This window comes from Fundulus heteroclitus, chromosome 2, assembly GCF_011125445.2.
Source record: "Fundulus heteroclitus isolate FHET01 chromosome 2, MU-UCD_Fhet_4.1, whole genome shotgun sequence".
In the NCBI taxonomy this organism is placed as follows: Eukaryota; Metazoa; Chordata; class Actinopteri; order Cyprinodontiformes; family Fundulidae; genus Fundulus; species Fundulus heteroclitus.
The window spans coordinates 34697525-34719124 of NC_046362.1; the positions used below are offsets into that span (position 1 = coordinate 34697525).

The 21600-nt window shown below is 39.1% G+C and overlaps 1 protein-coding gene across 2 annotated transcripts in view; it reads left to right on the plus strand.

The window, feature by feature from the left end:
* n4bp1 (nedd4 binding protein 1) overlaps window positions 1–18873 on the plus strand; it is a 35512-nt gene extending 16639 nt beyond the window's left edge. For both annotated transcript variants that reach the window (XM_036125867.1, XM_036125875.1), the window contains 6 exons: window positions 1211–1446; window positions 9044–9174; window positions 10673–10769; window positions 12233–12340; window positions 14635–14736; window positions 16166–18873. In XM_036125867.1, the coding sequence (XP_035981760.1) occupies window positions 1211–1446; window positions 9044–9174; window positions 10673–10769; window positions 12233–12340; window positions 14635–14736; window positions 16166–16511 (1020 nt within the window). In that variant the 3' untranslated portion in view covers window positions 16512–18873. The remainder of the gene's footprint in view (window positions 1–1210; window positions 1447–9043; window positions 9175–10672; window positions 10770–12232; window positions 12341–14634; window positions 14737–16165) is intronic.
* Window positions 18874–21600: the final 2727 nt, after the last annotated feature.

Sequence of the window (21600 nt, forward strand, 5' to 3'; positions counted from 1 at the left end):
GAACAAATAAATTAGCCTTGTCTTGTTTTGCCACCACCTTGCAGTCTTTGAGGGAACCATGAACTCCTCTGTGTAGCCTAAGTATGATAGAGTCCAGTAGCTGAAGCTTGGCTCAAACTTTAGTCATTAACAGGACAATGACCCCAAAAAATTATTATGGACCAAAAATAATATTTTTAGGCTGAATGCCAACATATGATTATTTATCTTCATAAAGTTATTATTAAAAGGCATCTCAGAATCAAAGCTTTGTCACAAATGTCTCACAGGCACATTTTTTAACAAACTACTTTAGATAAATATTAGAAACAGCTGAAAATAATCTACTGAAGTAGATAAAAGTATAATTATAACTCAACATAGACCATTTCGACATAAACAATAGAGTCTCATCTTATATCTCTTTTACAAAAATCACAATATTTTTAAAATCTCGATACATTGTCCAGACCTAACCCCAAACACAGCAGCAGATCTACAATAGAATGACTGAAAAAGAGAAGAATGGCCTAGTCAAAGCCCAGACCTCAACCTAACTGAATGCAGGGCCAATCATGTAGATTTTTACAGAAGCTGCTGAATTTTCTAGCTTAATTTTAATCTTGTTTTATTTCATTGTTTTCATTTCGTCTTTTTGGGGTTTATTATTTTGTTCTAATTGTTTATTTATTCAAAAACTTCTTCATTCATTCATTTCTATCATTTGTGTTGTTTTTCTGATTTTTTTTTTTTTCTTTCTTTCTTTTTTTTCCTGCCACAGATCAGTATCATCTCACCTGTAGCTCTTGTTTTGAGACAACAGGCAAAAGTTTTTGCCTAAAAACTTATCTAAAGTTTTCTAGGCAAAAACTTTAAATAAATGGGTTGGTGTTGGGGGGATTAGAAAGAGGTATTTATGATCTTTTTCAAACGTCTGGTTTAGTTTGATGGTTTAAACAAGTGACGAGGAACATTAACCCTTCATCACACATTATATTCATGCTGTATAAAAAGAACAGATTATTTGTTCTTTTCAGTCCTGTTGTTTTAAATCGACACCATCCCTGGTAATTGCTCTCTATTTTTTAACTTCCTTTCAAGTTTTCCTATAATACCAAACCCAGGTTTAACTTTTCAAAGCTGTCGCACAGAAAGCGTTTGCATGTGTTCGGTTCTAAAATTTGCAGCATGAATCCCAACGTTGTGTTTCTGCTGTCTGTGACCCGCTCAGTCCGCTCAGCCCATCAACAGAACAGCGGCCTCTGCCTACCAGACCATCGGCCACGCGGGCTTTCAGGGCGGCGTGGCCCGGACCCCTCCCACAAACGATCCCCCGGCGCCACCGGTCACCGGCCTGGCCCGGTTCAACCAGTCGCTGCGGACGCCGTTCACCTTGAATCTGCCGAACGAGCCGGGGAACCCGGACCTGAGGCACATCATCATAGACGGCAGCAACGTGGCGATGGCGTGAGTCTGCACACACAGCCGTTGAGTCGCGATGCTTCCTGAGGCGTCGCAGCGCTGGCGTCGCTAGTCGTGCTCCTCATCCTGGATTGTTGTAAAAATTAGGGCTGCACAATTAATCGCATTTTCAATGTAATCACAATTTAAAAAAGCCGCAATTTCCAAATCACACAGGTCTGCAATTTTTGGCTATGTAACAATTAGTGAATCAGAAACGTCCTTTAGTGTCAGTAATGTGTTTTAAGTGGCTTTGCCTCTACATGGAAGGGAAGAGCGCTGCAGCAGTGAGATAATCTAGAGTTTATATAATCAAACTGTTTTATCAGAAACTTTCAGGAATCTCACCATAGCATTAAGTTCTGGTTTAATACATAGACTGGTTTGTTTGTTGCACTTTATGTGCAACATCAACAAGGATTGATGTCCAACTCAATTAAAAGCTGTTCTATTGAATAATATTCTGATTAATAAAAAAAATTAAAAGTTCTTGATTTAAATAGTCCATGTTTACAAACATATTTATCTAGAGGCTATTTTCGTTTCTTGTGGTTAATGCAGAGAAAAGTCTAAATCAAATCACAGTTTTGGTTGAAATAAATCGTAGGCAGAACGCAATCATTTCTCGCAATCACAGCGGCTCTTTTAGCACCTGATCTGCAGAGCGATAAAACAGATTGATTTGTATATGTTTAAAACGACATGATAAATTAAACTTAAAAATAATCGCATTAAATCGCAATATTAAGATATAAAACCGCAATTAGATTATTTTCCAAAATCGTTCTGCCTTAGTAAAAATCGATTCATTGTAGACTCTGCGCACGTTTGACTGCTTGTTGTTTTTGTCTCTGTGTCTTTGGCTTAATGTGGAGCGAGAAGAGTCCCCATAAAACTCTAGATCGATAAAGTGTTTAAAACGGCAGGACAGCAGGCTCCTTTTCACGGCCGATACATTTTTATATGATTCACAACGTCACAGAACAAAGCCTGTGTGTTTTAGTCCCGTACAGCACTTTGGTTAGCAAATGGTTTTTTAGATGTGCTTCATTAATAAAACAATTACGGGTTCGGATTCGTGCAAATTTTGTAAAAAAAAAAAGTAAAAATGTATTATCCTGCTCAGTTGTACATTTATCATAATCAGAGTATCATTCAATAGTCTTTTTTTTTTTTTTTACCCGTGTGTGCCTTTCACTTCGCTGCTCGTACCTGAATTTACCCTCTGACGCACGAAAAAGGATATTTTTATGCTTTCCAACAGCAAAAAGTTTGCCTTAGAACCAGGATCTGAGTTTAAGTTAAGAAAGATCCTGACTGATACTTTAAGAAAGATCCTTCTTTGATAAGAATCGTTTTGTTGTGCACACATCTTTGGATCGTAACCAGCCGTGATGCAGGTGTAAACAGGAGTTACCGGCATCCTGTAGGCGTTTAGGCATTGGCGTCTTTTTTTTTTTTTTTTTTTGGCTGAAATCGAGAGTTTTTACGCGTTGTTTGAGTCAGTCCTCATGTTCTGTGATCATATAACAACCAAACATGGGGTAAATGTTGGTAATATGTGCCGATCATAACCGGCTTGCATTGATATTTCTTCAGAATCGCTTTTAGGTTGTGTGTTTTTCTTTTTTCGTTTTTTTTTTTATTGTTATTATCTGAGCAAAGATTCAAGCCATAACTCATCAGATGACAAATCGAATCTGTGTTAGGTGGGCGTAGCGTCCCACACCGATACTACGTGTTTTCCTTTTGACTTGTGAAGCCACCACCCTTCCCATCAGCACCATCACCACTTCACACACACACACACACACACACACACACACACCATCCGTGTAGGTCCGTGTTGTGTGGGCGCACTAAAACTTTGCCCACGCCTTCACATGTTCTGACTCATCCCGGTGGCGTATGACTGTAAGCGGCACCTGAAAGCAGCTGTAACACCATGTCGATGCGAGGGCGGCTCGTTTGGAGGAGTTTCTCAGAACAAAATCCCTTTCTAGTAAAAAATAAATCAGCAATTTCGATCTCTGATTGATCCAGAAATAGTGCTCGAAAGACTTGATGGTGTAGTAAAAGATAAAAGGAGTTCTAGTTTTTCTTTTACTTTGATTTGTCACCACAGTCTCCTTCCTGCATGACCTCCTCCTGACGTGTGCAACTGCTTCCTTTCCTGGTCTCTTGCTTCCTTCCTTCCTCCCTCCTTTACCCGAACCGTGCCAAACCTGACCTCTGACTCAGTTCAGCCAAATGTTACAGCATTTGACACCTCAGTCTATTTTTCTACAAATGCTTTTACAATAAATGGGTCATTTCACTATAATTCACTCAAAGGCACCTCATTAAAAAAAAAAATAACAATTTCACACTTGTTGGATTTCCACCACTAATTTCCACGAGTTTTATTTGGGTTTTATGTGGCAGACCAACACAAAGTAGTGCATAATTTTAAAGTGAAAATATTAAACATTAATTAAATATGAAATGTTAAATTTAAAAATGAAATATTAATCTTAAAAGCATGGCATCTGTTTGTTTTGAGCCGTTTTCTCTGATCCCGAAATTTGAAGCACGGTGAGGTTGTGCGAGTTAGTAATTAAGTTGTTTTTTGGAGACAAGTCAGATAAAAATTATAACCCAGATAATTGAATACAACATTTCTAATTTTGATCAAATAAGGGGATCTCTGACGAACGACGCTGCCATGATGTTTTTGCACTTTTTTGATCTTTTCCCATGTAAGCTACTGTATAACCAGCTGGTCTCTGACAGGTGTTACAATCCTGAAGCCAATAGAGGGGCTACACAAAAAAGCATTGAAGATTTTGGATTAAAAAAACGTTTATTTATCACCATTGTCATATTTAGTCAGAAAATAATTTATTGAGCTTTGATGACTTTATAAAATGTAAAAATGCCTGTCCTATCTATAAAAGCTGACATGGGCTGGCTCCACCGCTGAAGGACTACATTAAACGTAGGATGGCAGCATCACGGACCACTAGAGCCACGAATAGAAGAGATTCTGAGTTAAATGTGAGAAAATCTGCATTTGGTCAAAATTCTCTTTCATACAATAAAATACTCTTAACTCTTGATACAAGAGCCAGACAACTTTTTTTAAGGGAGGCTTCAAGTTATACAACATTCAAGAATTCTCTTAAGGAATGCTTAAGGTCAACTCAAAGTTGTGAGCATATTTTATAAGAACTCAAATCGACACTTGGGTCGCATTGAAAGTTAAAGAAAATACTCCAGCTACTTTTTTTGAGCATATAATGCGTAATTGCTCCTGTCTGTCTTCGTTCTGAGTCTGTCCTGTTTTTAGTCGGCTGGTGTGAGTGAACCAACGTCCCGTTTCTCTCTGGCCTGTTTGTAATGCATGTGTCTCCTGTTTCTTTTATTTATTAAATTTAATGTTAACATCAACCCGTCCAGGGACTACAGATGGAAATTAGCCAACGGCTGCAATCTGGCATATTCACATGTGATATGTATGTTCATTAATATACACTGTCCCTTTTTAAATAAATAAATAAGTTTTATACACGGTGCATTTCACAGGTCAAAAACCACAAAATGCTTTACAAATAAAAACAAGCATAAAACACCCAGAAGATAACAACATAAAAGAAAAGATGCAAACAGTACACGTCACGTCATGCAACATAAAACTAGTTAAAAACTGAATGAACGAGTCTTCAGCTGCTTCTTAAAAGAACCAACAGAATCTGGGGGTAACCACTCGAAAGGATTAATCCCCCCCCGCCCCTTTAAAATCAATGTAAGACCTTTACTTTTTTTACTTTTTATTTAAAAGGGGACAGTGTACATTAATCAACATTAAAACAATGTAAATGTACCCGAGTTAGCTAAAAAGTGCTAATTTTCATCGGTAGTCCCCCAGCCAGGTGTAAAAAAGGCAACCTTAAAGATAATCACAAGTATAAAATCACAAGATAAAATTACAATGCCAATTACAAAAATTTACGAATGAATTCTAATTCATGAATTAATGGCAACTCTGGGGGAGCTGCGGCGTTTCACAGCTCAGCTGCTAATTGCACGTATTGTTGTGCAATCCACAAATATAGCTTTAATGGAAGAATGGAGAGAGGAAAGCCATAAAACGTGCCGTTTTTGTCTGGCCATAAACCCTGGAGGTTTTTTTTTTTTTTTGGTTTTTTTTTTACCGGCACACAAAGTAAAGCTAACGCTGCACATCATAATCCCCACGATAGCACGTGGTGACGGCAGCATCATGCTGTGGGGACGTTTTTCTTCAGTGGAGACAGGAACACTGGTCAGAGTGGAGGGAAATGCAGAGAAATTCTGGAGACTCCCAGTGGGCCTCTAACAATGTTAGAGCACGAGGCAGGAGGTGCTTCTGCAGCAAAAAAAGGTATTTATTTAAAATAAAAAAGCCTAAATAGGGTTTTAAGCTACAATCAGATTATATTGATGAGTGATGAGTTCTTTCATTCACCAGCTGAACCGATGCATCTGGCCTCCCATTTTTATAAACTACTTATTCTAAGCTTCCATTTTTGATGAGGTTGTTGTTAGACTTTGGCATAATATGTATTTATGAAAGCAACACTTGATCTTGGCTAATAAAAACACAAATTAGTTTAGGGCTGGACGATATAGAAAAAAAGCTTATCGATTTTTAAAAAAAATGCATATTGATCAATATCGATAATAATGAAAATATTTAAAACCATATTTTATGTGCAGCTCTGCCTGGACATTTTATGATATTGCTAAATGATTTAATTTTAATAAAGAACACAAACACAGAATTCCAATTAAATCTTTATTTAACCAACTTTTTTAACCATAACAGAATTTTTTTTAAAGAAAAATAACTTAAGCGACCTGAGTTATGTTATTAAATACTGACAAAGAATAAACTAAAGTGACCAGTAAAATGACCAAAATAAATATACCAAATAACTAAATAAAATAGCCTATTTAGGTGGAAATGGTACACTAGTTACTTCTCAGGTTTCATAATTGAACCTGCGAGCCACACAGGACGGGAAGCAGAGTTTTCCTCTTCTGTCTTTAGACGTTTCTCTGGTATCATCAACGGGTAATTAAGCCGGTGTTGGACCTGTGACGCATAAATCACACAATCCACTGAATCATCCTTCGCTTTCCGTTCATCCGTCTTACATTTAAAGTCTGAGCCGTTGTGGCGACGCCGTTTGCATCAAAGGACCGAGGATTCTTGGGAAAAGTCTGTAGTTTTTGTCATGGGGGCAAATATTTGGGAGTCCTGCTTTTAAACAAAACTGCGTTTTTTTTACCTTTAGTCAAACAATTTTTTACCTTTTCTACTCTAAAACAATGAATGGTGGTCAATTAAGCTGGCTCATAAATTCCCTCTGTCATCATAAAAGTCTAATCAGCTTCCTGAAGGTAAGCAGAGTCCCAGCGAAGGCCTTCAGGCCCCAGACTCACGCCGATCCCCAGAAATAAGTCTATTCAGAGTTCTTTAAATCATCTTTGGAGGCGTTTTCTCTCTTCAGGTTACGTTTCCACAGAGTTTGGTGATTATTGCCTCATTTTGCTCTGCTTTCATCTCATTCATCACTTTCTCTTTCAGCAGCTGTGGGAACTTCCCCGGCGTCTGCGCATGTCGAGCCTCTCAGCGCACCGTGTTTACACTCCGAGGTGTTTTTTTTTTTTTTTTTTGTTTGTTTTTTTTTGGATCCAGTTACAAATACCAGGGAAAGTGAAACGGGCCGCTAACTTTTCAGTATCGTAAATTTGTGTCAGACACCCGAGTCTCGGCAGCAGTTTGTATCTGATTTCCTGTGGGAAATTTTTCCCTTTTAGTTTATTATGCCTCACCGTTTACCCCACAAACCCCCTGACAAACTTCCGTTGGTATTTATTTTTGGCCGCATAACGTCAGCTTGGAGGGAAACGGGCTGAATATTCTGTTTGGCATCACTGCTGTAAACTCCAACCTGCTCTTCTGTTTTCATGCGTCGCCGTCAAACCGCAGCTCATGTGAGGCCAGATCTCTTAACGCGATACTAAACCAGCACCGACAGGAGGGAGATTCGTTTTACCCAAAACACCTAAAATGCTTTTTCCACAGGGAATGAAAGGTGTTTAAAATGTTACGTTGTTTTTTTTGTTGTTGTTGTTTTTTTAATCCATATGCGTAAACCTTATAAAAGACTTGATGATAAAACTTTTTCTATAACTGGATTCGACCTGAACCTGTTGGTCTGAAGTGCTTTGAGATGACTTTTGTTACAAATTGCCGCTGAATAAATTGCAATTTATCTTTTCTAGCTAAAACTAAAATACCACACAGTGCCTTATAGCTTTTAGCCTTTAACTTTTTCGCACGTTGACTTGTTCCTACGGCAAACCTCTATATCATTTAATTAGGGTTTTGTGTGACAAACCAAAGTAAAGTGAATATTTGAGGGAAAATTGTGATTTTTTTTTTTATTTTTTTTTATTTTTTTTTAAGGTTTTTGCGACTATTGATCTGAAAAGTGTGGCGCGTGTTTTTACTCAGCCTCCCTGAGTTAATAGCCTGTTGGGCCTTTTGTTTGCTGTAGTTATTGCACATCTAGAGACTAAAATGTTTGCTATTTCATGGATGGTCTGAACATAAAATTTTAAATGTTTGGACAGATTCTCAATCAGATTCAGGTCTGGACTTTGACTAGGCCGTTCTAAATCATGAACATGCTCTGCTCTAAACCATCCCTCTCCCTAAACATCAATATAACAGCCATAACAATAAGTTTGTGGATGTATCCTGAGAAAATGTGGAAAAAGTTCAAAGGGGATTTATGAACATTTGAAGCATGTCTTTGTTGCTGGTTGAATCAGTAATGACATAAACTTTGTGTTTTTGCTTTTTTTATCATTCAAACATTTCTTAAATAAAAAAAACAAAAAAGATCCCTGACGCGTTCTGGTTTAGTGGTTTTGGACGCAGACCTGACGAACAGCACCAGGACTAAAATAGAGCCGGCGTGCCGCCTCAGACGCTCACAGATGTTTTATCTGTGATTCTGCAGCTTCCTGCAGCCGAGCCTCTCGTCTCTGCGGCTGCTTGTTGTTTGCGTTGTGGGTTTTGCTGCCCTGCCAGCGGGTCGCATCGCAGCCGGCTGACGTGCGCTTGCTGTCAGCGCACGTCAGCGCCAACAATGTGTGTCGGCTGATGTGTGTTTTTTGCATTTATCTCTGGAAGTTTTGTTGAGACCAAAAGAAGAAAAAAAATCTGTTTTCTTTGAAGTTGTTGATAATCTTTAAAATGTTCTGGGTTGTTGTTGTTTCTGAGTGCGTCACAGAGGCTCAGATTAAATTCACGGTCGCAGCTAAATTATACGGTTTTGCCCTATTTTTGAACTGTTTCCCAGATTCCTGGTTTTCTTTCGCATTTTCACAAAGAAATTCCCATATTTAGTCTCACTTCAGTACAGAAAAAAAAGACTTCTGGAAAATGTGCTTTGTTTTTTTTTTGCATTCCTTTAGTGATTCCAGCATCTTGTTACGTTGTTTAAAATTTAACCCTAAAACAATTCCTCAACTCAGTGCATCCTTTTCCTCTTCCTCGACTCTCTAGTCACGGCCTTCATCGCTTCTTCTCGTGCCGCGGCATCGCCCTGGCCGTGGAGACCTTCTGGAGGCGAGGCCACAGGGAGATCACGGTGTTCGTTCCACAGTGGCGTCAGAAGAGGGACCGACTTGCTACAGGTAAACCCGCTACATAACCAGGTCCATTCCTCCCCCCTGCTGCCATTGCCTCGGTGCCGCTGATGATCACATTTTAAGATGATGCCAAATGTGGACAGAGAGAAGCAGCTGTTGCTCACTGTCCATCTGGGAAAAGGTTTTAAAACCACCACCAAACCATCTGAAGTCCACAAATCTTCAGAGAGAACGGATCATCCACAAGTCTCTGCAGTGGATGATTCCAGCAACCTGGAAACAGTCAAGCACGGCGGTGGAGGAGTGATGATCAGGGCTTGGAATGTGCGAAGGAATCAAAAACAGGGTGCTTGCGCAAGTCTTGAAAGTCTTAATAAGTATGGAATTTTGAAACACTGTTTTCCAGACCTTGAAAAGTCTTGAATTTTGTGTGAAAGTCTTAATAAAGTATGGGAAAAAATGTATGGTAAAATTTTACAGTATGCTCAAAGGCATTGTGAAATGAGAAATAGGAAGGTAGGCTATAAAACTATAATTTTACTAACTGGTCACGTACTGTATTAGCCTAATGGAATCAAACACTTGTTTGATGTGAAATTCATGTACTTGTGATTTTCATGTTTTGAAACGTTTGCATCAGTAAAAGCATAATTTACTGTGAATAATGCATTTGTTCATTGAATACTAGCCTATAAAAATTGACATTTCTAATAAACAGTTTGTACAATCTCAACCAATGAAGTAGGCAGTAGGCACACAAGTATACAAGTACATAAAGTTAAGGTCTTGGGGGAAAAAAATATCAGTTTTAAAAAAGTCTGGAAAAAGTCTGGAATTTTAATTTGGAAAAAGAGCAAGCACCCTGAAAAAGGAATCAGGTCGTTGAAGTGGCCTAGTCAAAGTCCAGACCTGTGTGTGGGGTGGGACCTTCATAGAGCCGTGCAGAAAACCTCCATCAACAGAAGCAGCACTGATTCCTCTGCAATGATGTGAGAGACTGATGAAGTCAGAGTGTTGGAGGAAATAAATCGGCTCTCCCGCTTCGTTTTTCCTCGCTCTGCACGTTCTTCCCGGCTTGTGCAGAGTTTTTTTTTTTTTTTTTTTTTTTCTGGATTCCCGTCATAAAGCAATAATCCGGTTCCATTTAACTGAAGTAAGACTTGTCAGAACACGTCGTCGTCTCCTCTTGGACTCGGTGTGGATTTGGCTGTTTTGTGTTTGTTGGGATGGGATGTGAACAAACTTGAATCTCGGGATCCTCCTAAAACTATCAGCACCGTAAAAGTAACGGCGTTTTGTGTTTTTCTTTTGTCTCGCTCCCTGAGCTTTGCTGCTCTTTGGTTATTTTACAGCATTTTGTTGTAAATTTTCCATCCATGTGTTTTTAGAAAACTACCCATTTTAAACGTAAAAACCCAAAATGACAAAGCCCCGCACAGGGAAATGTCTAAACTAGACCCTAGACCAGTGGGTCATACTTGTCATTTGAGTCTAAATATTTGTGTTCTGACCTGTAAAGTTTATTAATTTTGTTTTATTTCAGAGCAACACTTCCTGAACCAGCTGGAAGACCTGCGCCTGCTGTCCTTCACCCCCTCCAGGGAAGTCTGCGGCCAGAGAATATCCTCGCACGACGACAGGTAAAAAACGTCTTTCGCCTCCGGTTACACCACCCAGGTGACTAAAGCCCGCTAGTTTTACTCTGTCTGCCCTCATTTAGCTCATAGTTTACTTTACATTATACCAGTAAATTTAGCTGGCTAAACTATGTAGGATCAGTACGATTAACTAAAGTAACCTAAAATGGTTGAGATAAGCTACATATAGGACAAACTCAGCTTTACTAGGTTAATGTGCATTTAGATGGACTATGCTAACTCAGCTCCATTAAGATTACCACAATTCAGATAAGTTAGGATCAGGGAATTTAATCTAAACTACACTAACCTGAACTTAATTTAAATTTAGATTCCTTGAATAAATTTAATTTAGATGATTTGCGATAAGGTGAGAAAATAAAACCAAACAAAATGGATCAAAAGAAAATGGGCTAAGCTTTGCTAAGTACCGTATTTTTCGGACCATAAGGCGCATTAAATATACTTCCCGAGTGTGTAATATCACTCCGCCCCTTCACGTACACAGCTCTCTCCTGAGAGGGAGAGCTTATCCGTCTGTGTGTGCCCTGTTTCTAACAGAAAGCCAAAATAAACTTTTATATTGAATTAACTTACTAGGTTTATTGTTGCTTGTGCTGCCTTACATGAATGCACTTCTAGTTTAGACATTACAGTCAGGCAGTCTGGTAGACAGCTCAGGGGTCCTATCAGGTAGTGACACAGTGTACCGTAATGCTCCTAATATCCATTTAGTGGATTGGCTTTGTTGCTAACCAAAGTCATATTTACACATTTTAACAGATTTTTGAGCTCATTGTACCACATAAAATCAGTCAGTAAGCACAACTTTAATCATATATAAGGCTCACCATCAATTTTTGAGAAGATATAAGGATTTTTAAGTGTGCCTTATAGTCCAGGAAATACGGTAAGTTATATTAGCTAAACTAAGAATAACCCAGAAAAGCCAAACTTAGAAAAGCTTTAAAATTTGTTAAAAATGCTAAAAGCAGCTTAAGAAAGACTAAACTAAAAGAATACACTAATTTGATGAGTTAAAGGAAAGCTAAACTAAGAGTACCTTAACTAAACCGATGTGCTTTTTTATCTATATGTTGCCGTTTATGTTTTCTCAATTTTAAACAGTTTTTTTTTTTTAAAGCAATTTTTTTTCTCTGTTAATGAGGAAAGTGAAACGAACGCTTTTAAGTTTTCTGACGCTGTTCAGATGAGAGAGAGAGAGAGAGAGAGAAGAGGCGTCCTGTTGATTTTTAAATCAACAGGACGCCTGAAGTTTTAAATTTTTAAGAAATTTGATGAAATTCTGGACAATGGCAAAGACGAAGTGTTTTATCGGTTGGATTGTGTCGTAAAAACCTTCAAACTGAAAGGTGATCCTGACTTTCCTCTCTGCGCCGGGAGCCTCTGACCTTTGAACGGCGGGGAAACCCAGAGCGTCTAAGTCTCTCTTCCCCTCCCGGCAGGTTCCTGCTCCACCTCGCAGAGAAAACAGACGGCATAATCGTGACCAACGACAACCTGCGGGACTTTGTCGACACGTCGGACACCTGGCGGCGCATCATCCAGCAGAGGTGAGCGTCGTCTGTCTGACGCTGACACGATTACCCAACGAGGCGCTGGAAAGTCCAGCTACTCGGCTGACTAATCCAGAGTTATAGTTTGTTTAGCTGAGCTGAAAAGGTTCCTCTGAGAAACAGGAAACAGATCCGTCACAGGAACATGTTTGAATAAATAACATGTGTTCCTTTCATTTATAGTCATAATATTTGGGACAAAGATGAAATTTAGCCTCCAACTATTTTTTTTTTTTCATACTAACTACATTTTATATCTTCCTTTCTTTCAAATCATGTTTTTATGGTGATTTATTAGACTGTTGAAGCTAAAGGATTATAATTCTTTAGTGTATATAACTGAAGACATTTTAATGACATTTACAGACCGGAAGAGTAATTATTTGGTTTCTGCATAAACGGGTCAGACATTTGTTTAACGTCATTTAATGCACAAACAGACAATAAAAATACAAACGTTAATAAACTGAAGCTTCACCACAATTTATACTTATTTACACAGTTATGTACAGAGAGAAAATTAGTATTTAGCAAGTTTTCCCTCTTTTGCGAAGAACAGAGAGGTCTGGTTTTATTGTAGGAACGCTTCAGCTGCAGCAGACAAAATCTAAAAAAAAAGTCCATAAAATGTTAAAAAATTAAAACAACCGGACTTCTATTCTGAAGCTGAAGACGGATGGGGAGCGAAACGTCTTCATCTTCAGAATAGAAGTCCGGTTGTTTTAATTTTTTTACCTTTTTTGGATTGATCATGACCTGGACGACTGAGAATGTTCACCAACAATATTTAATTAGTTGTACGAGATTACACAGATGAGACACGTTCCTTCTCGTTTCTCCTCAGCCAATCAGAGGACAGCAATCTATTCACGTCACGTTCCAGCCTTACTCAGCTCCGGCGGTATCACCTCCTGAGGAGGGATGGAAAAAATATCAGCCCGGTTAAAAAGAACCGATCAAAATGCTCGCAAAGTGCTTACAAGGTCCGGCTGCTCGAGTCTCCAGGCTGCCTGTGACATTCTGGATCAAATTTATACTGCAATGACAAAGATGGCGATGATTATTATTAAATAAACCACTTGAATATAAAACAATGGGATTCTCTGGATATTTTCAGACCTCTCCCTTCTTTAGAAGATACAAAATCTGTGATGTATCAAATACTTATTTTCCTCGCTGTATCAGGGTTATTTATTTAAAGTTAAAAAGTCTTAAATAAGTAAAATGTTAATCTAAACTGCAGCCAGTTTGAACATAAAGGATTTAGTTTGTGTTGTTTTGTCGCCATCTGTTGGTGGGTGTGTGTATTACATCAAGATGTTGGCCACATTTCAGCCTCGCTCCACTGGTCGCTCTGGCAGATTTATTTACTCTGCGAGACGTGAAACCCGACTAAAGATTTTAGATATTTAGTTTTCCCTGAAATTTAGTTTATACGTGAAACTGTTTACCTATAAAATATTCATTTTTCTTTCCTGTTTCCTGTTTTCACAGTTTTAGTCATCGGTGATTATTTGGCAAATAAAACACATTTGAGGTCACAGTAAAAACAAAAATGGAGAGTTGTCTAAACTCCAAAGAGTCTCTTAGTTTTTCCTGTAATTTAAAGCTTAATTTCTCTTGTCGAGTTTAGCCGACTAGCTCTAATATATATCAACATGTTCCTAAAAGCTGGTGTCCATTTTTTCCATTTATCTGGTCGTTTTTGGGGGCTTTTTATGGGAAATTCTGCTTAACATGATCCTTATTTCTAATAAACAGAAACACAGAGGAAAATCCAGATATGCAAATACAGTCCCTGGATTTTTTTTACGACTCCTTAGTTGCTCACCTGCTTAGTTACTTTGTTACTTGAGTACTTTGTTATTTAGAAACTTAGGTTTTTAACTTGGTTACATTGGGAACTATATAGCTACCTGGTTACTTAGATACATGGTTTTATACATAGTTATGTAATTGTTTACTTTGTTAAGTAGTTTGTTGGTTAATTACACAGTTACTTATTTAGATACATTCATTTTATATCGGATTAGTTGCTTTCTTGGTTACTTTCTTTCTGGCTACAAATGTGCATAGTCATTAGTTACTTAAATAATTACTAATTTACAGGCTTGTATAGTTATTTGCTGACTTAGTTACATACTTGTGTACTTCTGTAGGTACCTAAGCAGTCTCTGCATCATACGGCGTTAGTCTGTTCAACTTTTAAAAAAAATGGCTGCAGGAAGCGCAGATAGATGGAAGAAATCCACTTCGCTGATGTGAACCCTCAACTCTCTGTTTCCTGACAGGTTGCTTCAGTTCACTTTTGTCGAGGATCACTTCATGATTCCCGACGACCCGCTGGGCAAAGACGGACCCCACCTGGACGACTTCCTGCGCAAAGAGAACTGGTGAGTGGTCCGATCGGCTCGGACGCCTCTCTCGGTCTTTTCCGGAGGAGAAGCGGGACTCAACTCAACTCAACTCAAACTTTATTTATAAAGCACATTTAAAACAACCAAAGTGCTGTACAGATAAAAGATAAAAACTGAATGCTAAAATACATAAACAATTTAAATAAAATGTTAAAATAAAATATAATTTGCCAAATGTCCACCTAGACTTGATTAAAAGCCAGGGAAAAGAAATGTGTTTTTAGAGAGGATTTAAAAACCTCCAAGGAGCCTGACTATCGAAATACCAAGGCAAGTTATTCCAGAGTCTCAGTTCCATAAAGGCGCGGTCACCTTTGGTTTTAAGTCTGGTTTTAGGCATGGCCAGTAGCAACTGATTAGAGGATCTCAGAGTTCTGGCCGGGACATGGATTTTGAGAAGCTCAGTCAAATACTGGGGGGCTAGACCATTAAGAGCTTTAAAAACAAACAATAAAATTTTAAAATGTATTCTAAAAACAACCGGAAGCCAATGCAGCGAGGCTAGAACGGGTGATATGTGGTCACGTTTACGTGTGCCAGTAAGGAGACGGGCAGCTGCATTTTGTACCAACTGCAGACGGTGTAAAAGTGAGTGGTCCAAGCCAGCATATAATGAATTACAGTAATCTAATCTTGTATTAATAAAAGCATGGATTACAGTCTCCAGATCTCTGGGTGGCAGATACCCTTTCACTTTTGATAAAATTCTTAATTGGTAAAAACTGTTTTTTTACGACCGAACTAACCAGGCGATCGAATTTCAACCTATCATCAAATATTACGCCAAGATTTTTTTTACTGATGATCGAATGTTAGGTGTAAGAAGGCCCAAGGAGCCAGGAGGAAAAACTGCTGGACTACAACCAAACATAATAATTTCGGTCTTATTTTCATTCAGATTCAAAAAGTTTGAAGTCATCCAAGATTTTACATCGTTTAAGCAGTCAGAAAATGACTGTATGGGGTTGTTGGATTTTGATACTAAAGGAAAATAGATCTGGACATCATCAGCATAACAATGAAAAGAAAAATTATGGTTCCTGAAAATTGATCCTAATGGGAACCCCAGAACTCAAAGGAGCTGAAGATGAGGTGAATTCACCTAGCTGCACTGAAAAGCTCCGATCAGTCAAATAAGACTGGAACCATGAGAGAGCAGATGCTGTAATGCCCACCCACTGCTCAAGTCGCGTTAAGAGGATCCCCTGGTCCACAGTGTCAAAGGCAGCTGTTAGATCAAGGAGCGCTAGCATAGCAGGATTTCCTGAGTCAACAGTCACCAATAAATCATTAAAAACTCTCAACACTGCTGTCTCAGTGCTATGAAAAGGTTTGAAGCCAGATTGAAATTTCTCATATTTCTCGGCTGCAGCAAACGTTCCTCTGTCTCTTCCTCTCTCGCCAGGAGGGCTTCAGCCTCGCCGCCGCCTCTCCAGCCTCCGGACTTCCGGGCCGCGGCGTCGCAGCAGCAGCAGCCCGTCGCCGCCCAGACCTTTCGGAACCCCGCCTCCCTGATGGGGCCCCCCGCCGCACACTGGCCCCACTCCGGCCCGCCCGAATGGCACCCGCCCCGCCGCTCTCCCTCGCCCTCGCCCTCCCCTCCGCCCCAGCGGTCGGCGGGGGAGACGTCGGAGCTGAAGCGGAAGCTGTACGACATTTTTCCCGACCAGAAGCAGCGGATCGACCGGATCCTCAGCGACAACCCGTACATGAGGGACCTGAACGCCCTGTCGGGGCTCCTGCTGGGCTGACTAAACCCTGGGGGGGGGACTTCAGTCGGTCTGCGTAAGGATAATTTATTTGACCATCTGCTCCTCGTCGGAGGGAACAGACACAGTTTTATTATTTTGCGGAAAGACCGATCATTAAACTAGCTGCTATCTGCAACAAATCTTTTCCGGGATCTTTTTTTTGTTTTTTTTTTCTCCTCTTCTTCGTGGGTTTTGCTTCCTGGTCCGTCAAGGTGAGCAGCGCCGGTGTCAGCAGAACTAAAGTTTGAACAGATTTCTGTATTTCATCAAGAAAAAGCAGCTCTTTGTGTGGGAATGAGTCTCTGCAGCCGGTCAACAGGACTTTCAGCCTCCTCGCCAGGTTTGAAGAGTTTTTCTAAGATACGGAGGAGTTCAGCGTCAGCGGTGGGAAACGGGATTCATATTTGAGTGTTAATCTTAAATGTTGGGAATCGTACCCTCGTTAAGCTCACAGTACCTTTTATTTTACAACTGAAGCACAGAAACTAAACAGAGTCTGAGGGTTTTAAAGATATTTTCCCCCTCAGTCCAGAAAAATCATCCAAATCAAGACGAGGAAACTGAATTAATCTGAAATGATTAAACACGACCACTAGGTGGCGATACAATTTTCCTGCAGCAACTCTAAAAAAATAAAGCAAATTATTTTCTTTTCACCACAGGACAAATAATTGGTCCCCTGTTAACGTTCCTCCTCCTCCTCATTTTTTTTACACAGATTTCTGGATTAGTCTCGTTGTTTCTCACCGATCTGATTTCTACGTTTTAAACATCAGACCGTCATTGTGAACGCTGTTTAAGAGGGAGTGGTTTATAAAAACAACCTGGTTGATAATTAGTCAGTTTGTAACACAACTGCAAACAGCTCATATAAAAACAAGCTGATGGGACTGGTGCTGAAATTATTGTTTTAAATTAGGCAGATTGTCATGTTTAGTGCGTGTTGCACAAAGCGATGGCCGTCATCTGCAAATTAAGCTAGATTGTTAACTTCAGGTATACGTTAAAAAGAGGTTAAATGTTTGTAAAAGTATGTCATTAGTAACAAAGTGTGTCCTAGAGGGTCAGAGCAGCTCAGTTACTCAGTTTCTACAGATTGGCCGTTTTATTTTGAGGATGCAGTGACATCTAGTGGCACAAACTAGGGATTGCAACATGCTTTGAAGTATGTAACATGAGATAAGGAAATGAATTGGTGACTTCATTAAATTTGTTCATTATTTTTAGAAGATTCTAGCGATAAAATATCGTTTCCTGCGAGAATTTTAATTTACAAAACAAAAACCTGAAGTAGTGCATTTCCAGCCGTTTGATGTTCTTTTACGTCTGAGAACATTCTGCAAGAAAGTTGACGTTCTAGACTTTACCAAGCACAGACAGAACCAATAAAATGTAATATTTAAAAAAAAAAAAAATGAAAATAAAAATGAATTCATAAAAGCCTGCCTGCCAAAACATGGTTATGTGTAAAAAAGATGCAAACACAGTAAAAATCAGGCTTTAAACGAAGATTTTTCTGTTGATCTAAAGGACAATATGAAGGCGGTACAGGATATAGTGACACCTAGTGGCACGAACTGCACATTGCAGCCGCTGTAGAGCTGGTGAGTTAATCAGGAGGACAACCTCTAGTTATTTTTACAGGACTCTTCACACATAAAAAAAAAAAAATAGAACTCCCATTGTTACAAAATACATCAGATTTTAAGGAATACATAACGACCTGACCCAGCTGTGAACTGTTCACTGAGGATGCGGCGCTTAAATTCCCACACAGGGAGCTTTGATGAGCTCTTAAAAAAAATGGAAGTCTCTCTTCCTACATTCAGTTCTGAGATATTTGGTGAGTTATGATCCTTGGTGGCGGAAGCGACGCATGATGGAGACCAACACTACAATATTTATCTTCTGAGTACGTCCTGGACAACGTTCCTTGAGTTCTGAGGTTATTACTTGCAGTTCTGAGTTACAGTTGTACGTAAAGTGAAATGCACTGAACACGAGCGCTGATGGGAGCCAGCGAACGGACGGACGGACGTCGGTTTAAAACTCAAAACTCAGACGCACAGAGACAGAATGTGGCTGCGGCTTTCAGATCTCGCGTCCCTCTGATTTTTGCAGAATCCAAACCCTTCGTGTGTTTAAACGAAAACGTTCAGCACATAAACTTCTGTTTTGATGTTGCGTTGTTGTTCCAAGGGTCACTGAAGGATTTTTTTTTCTTGTATTATAATTCTTTTGTGTATATTGTTTTTTTTTTTTTTTTTTGTGTGTGTAAATATTCACATTTTTGCTTACAGTGCACATATGGTTTTATGTATGTGGAAAAATGCAAAATAAATGCAGCCTTCCCCATCAAAGATTTGCTGTGTTTGTATTCTGTAACGTTTTAAACAAAGGGCGCCACTACCAAGGCGTCGGAAGCACATTCACTGTTTATCACATTTCTGATTAAAATTCGACCTTTAAATAGATTGACTTTAGGTTGACTGTCAATCAATGTTTATACAAGGCAATAAAAATTGAAAATAACGTGTTTTTGAGGGTCAAACTACAGCTGAAGTGTCTCCATTCCCTGCAAAAAAAAAACGTAGACACAACAGTGTAGTTTTCAAAAAGTGACTTTAAAGCTTAAATTCTTATCTGATTCACTTCATTTATGTGGAATAAATGACAATAAATGTCACCTCAAGCCTCTTTTTACAACAGCTCCGTCTAGTTCATACTGATTCAACTGAACAGATTCAATTTAATATCATGTACTAAATTAATTGTATTGAGTAAGTATGAAATTATGGAATAATTCAGTGGTTTGTGACCAAGTTGATGATCAATAGTAATATATTAAGAGAAATTTAGCATTTTAGCATTTCTTTTCTATACAATGCTCTTTGAAGCAGAAAGGTTTTTTTGTTTTACATGTTTTCTTTTGTTTCTGTGTAAAGCACTTTGAGTTTGATGCTATATAATATTTTTGAATACTGTAAAATGTACAGCAAATATGGATAACTGAGACAAAATGGATGTAAATACTGTAAAAAAAGATTACATAACAGAACTGATGCACAATTATTGTAAGATAAGTTAAGGGTAGATATAAGATTGCTCTTCTGCTGTTTTTCATTCAAGATGCATCGATTTGCTAGTGTTGTGTATATGAATTTTAAAAGTTATTTTTGAATGAAATAAACTAAATTGAACAGATTCAGTCATGTTTAGCCTAACTCTGTTGGACATATAACGGCAGTTGGTTCAAAAGGTAATGTATGGAAACCCATCGAGTCACAGAATTTGCAGCTTACACAGAAACCTCCAGCAGAACCGGAAACGGGTTTTTTCGTGAGCAGTGATGTGCAGGAACTGAGAAAAGTGGGATCTTATTATACTCACTACTGTTTACTCTCATTAGCCAGGCTGACTTTATCTATAAAGCACTTTTAAAGCAACAACAATGATTAAATTGATTGATAGAAACATAATTTAAAGAGGTTAAAAGTAGATAAACAAGTAAAAGTAGCAATAAAGAACTGACAGACAAGGAGAAAATCAAAATGCCAAGAATATTGCTAATTTTTATGTTTTGTTTTTATTATAATCACAATCAAATCAGGTCAACGAGCAAAATTATGCTGAATGAAATGGGGGTAAAGCAAACCCGCCACAAGGATCCGCAACAGGTGAATCTGAGAAGCAGACCGTTGGAAAGGAGGAACCCTCAGCAGGAACACGCACCTTCTGTTAACGCAGGAACTGCAACTTTCCTCTGCAGGGACTTTCCTTGATGGCGCACCAGAAGTTGACAGAACAAGAAACCAGAACCAAAAAGTGATTTCCCAGCTAACAGCAACGCCAGATTACCGTGAAAAACAGAAAACAGTGGAACCCTGACCAGAGAACTGACCCAAAACAAGCCCCCTGATTCTAGTCCAGACACAGGTGTTGTTTCCCTTTGGGAGGAGGGAGGGGGGGATCAAACACCAGAGTCTATGCAAAACAGGATTTTTCTGTATAAGTAGAGCAATATGCTCACAAAATGCCCCTCTGTGCCCCGGGGGCAGTCCCCTGGGTCTAATCACAAACAACAATCTTGGGGTTGATGTAGACTATAAGGGCGGGGGGGAGCGTGCTTATCGAACAGATCTATGTTCTGTGGCAGGAACAGCTTGGTGCCTTAAACAGCCCAATCTTAACATCTTAACTGTGAAACTCCCTTCTTTGTTCAGCATGTCTCACAACAAAAGAAAATGAAAGAAATAAAGCAACGTTCTCCAATATTCAAACTACACTCTGCTGTAGACAGACTAAAAACATCAGTCTGGGTCAAAGACCAACAAGGTAACTGCTTTGTTATGCAGTATAAGCTGCCTTTGCCATGTTCACCGTATTTAAAGGATATTTTTCTTACAGATGGTTTTACTACCACAGACAGCTGCTGCATCCTGCACTGACAATTAGGTTTTATTAAAGAAACTGTTACAATTGACCAACAAATAATTGACCCGGTGGTTAAACCCGAGTTTAAGCTTACCCCCTATTATCTGGATTTGTTCACAGAGGTCCTGGGTATGTGCTGAATATGCATCAACGGGCATTAGTGGTATATACGTACTATAGCAAACACTACATCAATAATTAAGATGGCTGAAGGGGCAACATGGATCAGAATCAAGAGACTGGAGCTTGTGAACACAAACTTTAATATAACTCAGAATACTGAAGATGTTAAATTCCTTGTGAACCACATGCTGCATGAGCGTGATTTTATTACGCACGCTAACATCAGACAACATATTACGCACACATGTTAGCTGTCTGGTCGGAAACAAACTAAACCCAGTTTTCTCTCAGTCTAACACGTACCTTGCTTACATGCTGGTTTGCAGCAGTACCAACTGTACAGCTGGTGGTGTCCAAAGAGCATCGTGGGAAGTAATTTATGGGGACCCTCCCTGGCTGATTGAGTTCTCCAAGACAGAACCACCTTTCAGCTGCTTGTATCTAAGATCTCATTTCAGTTATGCTTTCCACTTCTCCCACAGTCGTTCAAGAGGGATTGCTGTGAAGGCAATACCTCGATGCAGTCAGAGGG